Source organism: Borostomias antarcticus (assembly GCF_949987555.1).
Source record: "Borostomias antarcticus genome assembly, chromosome: 28".
NCBI lineage: Eukaryota > Metazoa > Chordata > Actinopteri > Stomiiformes > Stomiidae > Borostomias > Borostomias antarcticus.
In genome coordinates this window covers 6018126-6022672 of record NC_140261.1, presented here as the reverse complement: position 1 = coordinate 6022672, position 4547 = coordinate 6018126, and the positions used below count along the sequence as shown (strand labels likewise).

The 4547-nt window shown below is 53.0% G+C and overlaps 1 protein-coding gene across 1 annotated transcript in view; it reads right to left on the bottom strand.

The window, feature by feature from the left end:
• The window catches only part of LOC311326667 (sodium/hydrogen exchanger 2-like), a gene marked incomplete at both ends in the record, with an annotated part of 16131 nt that overhangs the window by 6100 nt on the left and 5484 nt on the right, over window positions 1–4547 (bottom strand). Inside the window, 7 exons of the mRNA XM_084459603.1 lie at window positions 44–172; window positions 475–571; window positions 957–1085; window positions 1482–1552; window positions 2751–2840; window positions 3437–3633; window positions 4117–4334. Of these exons, the coding sequence (XP_084315729.1) occupies window positions 44–172; window positions 475–571; window positions 957–1085; window positions 1482–1552; window positions 2751–2840; window positions 3437–3633; window positions 4117–4334 (931 nt within the window). The remainder of the gene's footprint in view (window positions 1–43; window positions 173–474; window positions 572–956; window positions 1086–1481; window positions 1553–2750; window positions 2841–3436; window positions 3634–4116; window positions 4335–4547) is intronic.

Genomic DNA, 4547 nt, shown 5'->3' with positions numbered 1-4547 from the left:
GTGTGTGTGTGTGTGTGAGAGAGAGAGAGAGAGAGAGAGAGACCTGTGTCCAGGGTGTGTGTGGGGTGTGTGAGTGTCTCTCTCCCAGACTCTGGTGTCTGCGTAGGGGCTTCCTGGACCCGTCCACTGTGGAGTCCTGGTGGAGAGTATGTCTGCTGTAGGCGGGGGTCTGCTGCATTGGGCATCACACACACACACACACACACACACACACACACACACCACACACGCACACACACACACACACACACACACACGTTGCACTCACTGGCACTGTTCAGAATGTAACACCCTCATGCTATACATTCATACACTCACCACATTTATCACTCACCCTCTCTCATGCTTATGCCAGGCAAAAATGAACATATGGATGCACACACACACACAGACACACACACGCAGACACACGCAGACACACACACACACACACACACACACACACACACACACACACACACACACACTAGTTACCTTGTTGTTGAAGTTGTGCAGGTTTCTGGACAGGATGCGTCTGATGCTGTCCATCTCCTCCGGTAGGAGGGGCCTACTGGGCGAGCGAGGGTCCGGACTGTGGAAGGAGAGGAGAGAGGGAGGAGGGAGGGATGAGGGACGGATGAGAAAGGGATGAGAAGGAGAGGAGAGAGGGAGGAGGGAGGGATGAGAAAGGGATGAGAAGGAGAGGAGAGAGGAGGAGGGAGGGATGAGAAAGGGATGAGAAGGAGAGGAGAGAGGGAGGAGGGAGGGATGAGAAAGGGATGAGAAGGAGAGGAGAGAGGGAGGAGGGAGGGATGAGAAAGGGATGAGAAGGAGAGGAGGGCGGGAGAGTGACAGGAGGTGCAAGAACAGATTGGGGAAGAGGAGGAAGAGGAGGAAGATGAGGAAGAGGAGGAGGAGGAGGAGGAGTGTCGATAAACAAAGCAGGAGGAGGTGGGACAAAGCGGGGCGTGTCTCACGGTGGCTCCTCCTCCCCCTGCTGCTCCCGTCTCTCCAGCTCCTGGTAGACCCGCAGAATGCTGGAGCGAGCCTGGCGCTCCTCCCGGATCAGGAAACGACGCAGGTACTTCCTGTTGAACTGCTCAAACCTGCCACAGACAGGAAGTACACCACAGGAAGTACACCACAGGAAGTACACCACAGGAAGTACATCACAGGAAGTACACCACAGGAAGTACATCACATCCAAAGTGGATAAAACTTGTATTGAACAGAGCCAAATGTTGTGCAATGTTGTCCTTTGGGGCAGAAGACCTCTTTCATGTACATATTCTTCTTGGAACTCATGGAAACTGAAGAAAAATCCCCATTTTTATCCTCAAAAATAAATGACAACAAAGCTCTTTCAGTCTAGACTCCCATGACCTAGGGTAGGTAGGAAGATGGTCTTTGGCTCCCTCTGCTGGTTGGCCTGGGTAATGACTATGACTTTAATACGATTTTACAGTAACTGCAGCTTGTTTCTATCTGCTGGTGTCTCTTACTTGTCCTTCCAGTAGTGTTGTCCCCAGTAGCCCACCACGTCCTCGATGCCGGCCAGCAGGTGGTCCAGGAGCTGAGGAAGGGAACACACGGGTCAGCCTGGTATGGACAGGGCCTGGTCTAGGATCAGCCTGGTATGGACAGGGCCTCTTATAGGGTCAGGCTGGTATGGACAGGGCCTGATCTAGGATCAGCCTGGTATAGACAGGGCCTGTTCTAGGATCAGCCTGGTATGGACAGGGCCTGATCTAGGGTCAGCCGGGTATGGACAGGGCCTGTTCTCTTGTCAGGCTGGTATAGACAGGGCCTGATCTAGGATCAGCCTGGTATAGACAGGGCCTGATCTAGGATCAGCCTGGTATGGACAGGGCCTGTTCTCTGGTCAGGCTGGTATGGACAGGGCCTCTTATAGGGTCAGGCTGGTATAGACAGGGCCTGGTCTAGGATCAGCCTGGTATGGACAGGGCCTGGTCTAGGATCAGCCTGGTATGAACAGGGCCTGGTCTAGGATCAGCCTGGTATAGACAGGGCCTGGTCTAGGATCAGCCTGGTATGAACAGGGCCTGATCTAGGATCAGCCTGGTATAGACAGGGCCTGGTCTAGGATCAGCCTGGTATGAACAGGGCCTGATCTAGGGACAGCCTGGTATGGACAGGGCACTGATCTAGGATCAGCCTGGTATGAACAGGGCCTGTTCTAGGGTCAGCCTGGTATGAACAGGGCCTGTTCTAGGGTCAGCCTGGTATGGACAGGGCCTGATCTAGGATCAGCCTGGTATGGACAGGGCCTGTTCTCTGGTCAGGCTGGTATGGACAGGGCCTGATCTAGGATCAGCCTGGTATAGACAGGGCCTGATCTAGGGTCAGCCTGGTATAGACAGGGCCTGATCTAGGGTCAGGCTGGTATAGACAGGGCCTGATCTAGGGTCAGGCTGGTATAGAAAGGGCCTGATCTAGGATCAGCCTGGTATAGACAGGGCCTGTTCTCTGGTCAGGCTGGTATAGACAGGGCCTGATCTAGGATCAGCCTGGTATAGACAGGGCCTGATCTAGGATCAGCCTGGTATGGACAGGGCCTGATCTAGGGTTTAGGGTGGATATGGACAGGGCCTGATCTAGGATCAGCCTGGTATGGACAGGGCCTGATCTAGGGTTTAGGGTGGATATGGACCCCAGAATCACTCCTCTTTGGCGCAATGGTATATTTTGTGGTTTCCTCCTGGTGGAAGGTTGCTGGTTGGGATCCCAGGGTAGCAGGGTCAGAGGCTCACCCTGCTGTGGATCTCCTCACTGACGGTGGGCAGGGCTCTCTTCTTCCTCTTCACCTCCAGCAGCTCCACCAGAGGCTTGATGGTCATCCCCTACACACACACACACACACACACACACACGCACACACACACACACACACACACACACACACACCACACACGCACACACACACATACACACACACACACACACACACACACACACGCACACACACACACACACACACACACACACACACATAGATGCATACACACACACACACACACACACACACACACACACACACACACACACACACATAGATGCATACACACACACACACACACACACACACACATAGATGCATACACACACACACACACACACACACATAGATGCATACACACATACACACACATACACACACATACACACACATGCACGCATGCACACACACACACACAAACACGCACACACAGATACACACACACGCACACACACACACACACACACACCCACACACACACACACACATAGATGCATACACACACACACACACACACACACACACACACACACACACACACACACACACACACACACACACTCAAATTTGACGAAGGCAGCCAGATAAACAACCATGCACGGAAAGGTAATTGATGGCTAAATTAAAAATGTCATGTTTGTATGATGTGGTTGTCTGCACCTGTACAAATACAGTGAAGAGGATGACTACAATAGTTGTTGTGATGAAGAGCCTCTTCTTGGGGAAGTCATCGATGAGGAAGACCAGGGAGAAGCAGATTGCACCTCTCAGGCCACCGTAGGCAATGATGAACTGATCTCTAAAGGTCACGACGTTACGACGAAGCTTGTTAACCACCGCAGTCAGCAATAAGACACCTAGGAGGAGAGGAGAGATGAGGAGAGAGGAGAGGAGAGGAGGAGAGAGGAGAGGAGAGAAGAGGAGGGTAGAGGAGAGGAGAGATGAGCAGAAAGGAGAGAAGAAAGGAGAGAGGAGGGGAGAAGAGATGAGGTGGATGGGGGGGAGGGGACCAGGAGAGGAGAGGAGACGAGAGGAGAGGAGGGGAGAGGAGAGGAGAAAAGAAAAGTTAAGAGAACATAGTAAATGGTAAATGGTCTGCACTCATCCAAAGTGCTTTGCAACGGCCTCTCATTCACACGTTCACACACACATTCAAGGCGTTCAGCGTCTCGCCTAAAGACACGTACACAGGAGGAGCCGGGATTCGAACCGCCGACCCTACGATCACTGGACGACCCGCTCTACCTCCTGAGCTACAACTGCCCCCAAAATCACATATTACATCCATAAAGCCCGGCCCATGGGCGGCGTAGAGCGCGCTGAGCGTGCGTTCCTGCTACCTGAGGCCCTCCAGAGCAGGCAGAGCAGCAGGGTGGAGCAGACGAAGGGCCAGCTCCACATGTGGACGTCCTGGATGGTGGACACGCCCAGGAAGATGAAGATGAGCGTCTCGCTCACGCTGCTCCACATCTTCAGGAAGTACTGGATGCTGGTGTTGCTGCGCTTCGACACGTTGGCCTCAACGTACTGCTTCATGGTCACCGCGCACGTCACTATACTGGGGGAGACGGGGGGCGGAGCGGGAGCGTGAATACACACACACACACACACACACACACACACACACACACACACATGCACACACACACACACACATGCCCACATGCACACACACACAGAGGGATATTCTCGCGCACACACACAATTCAATTCAAAGTATTGATTCACACATTAAGAGACATGAAATAAATTAATAGTCACCAGAGTCCGA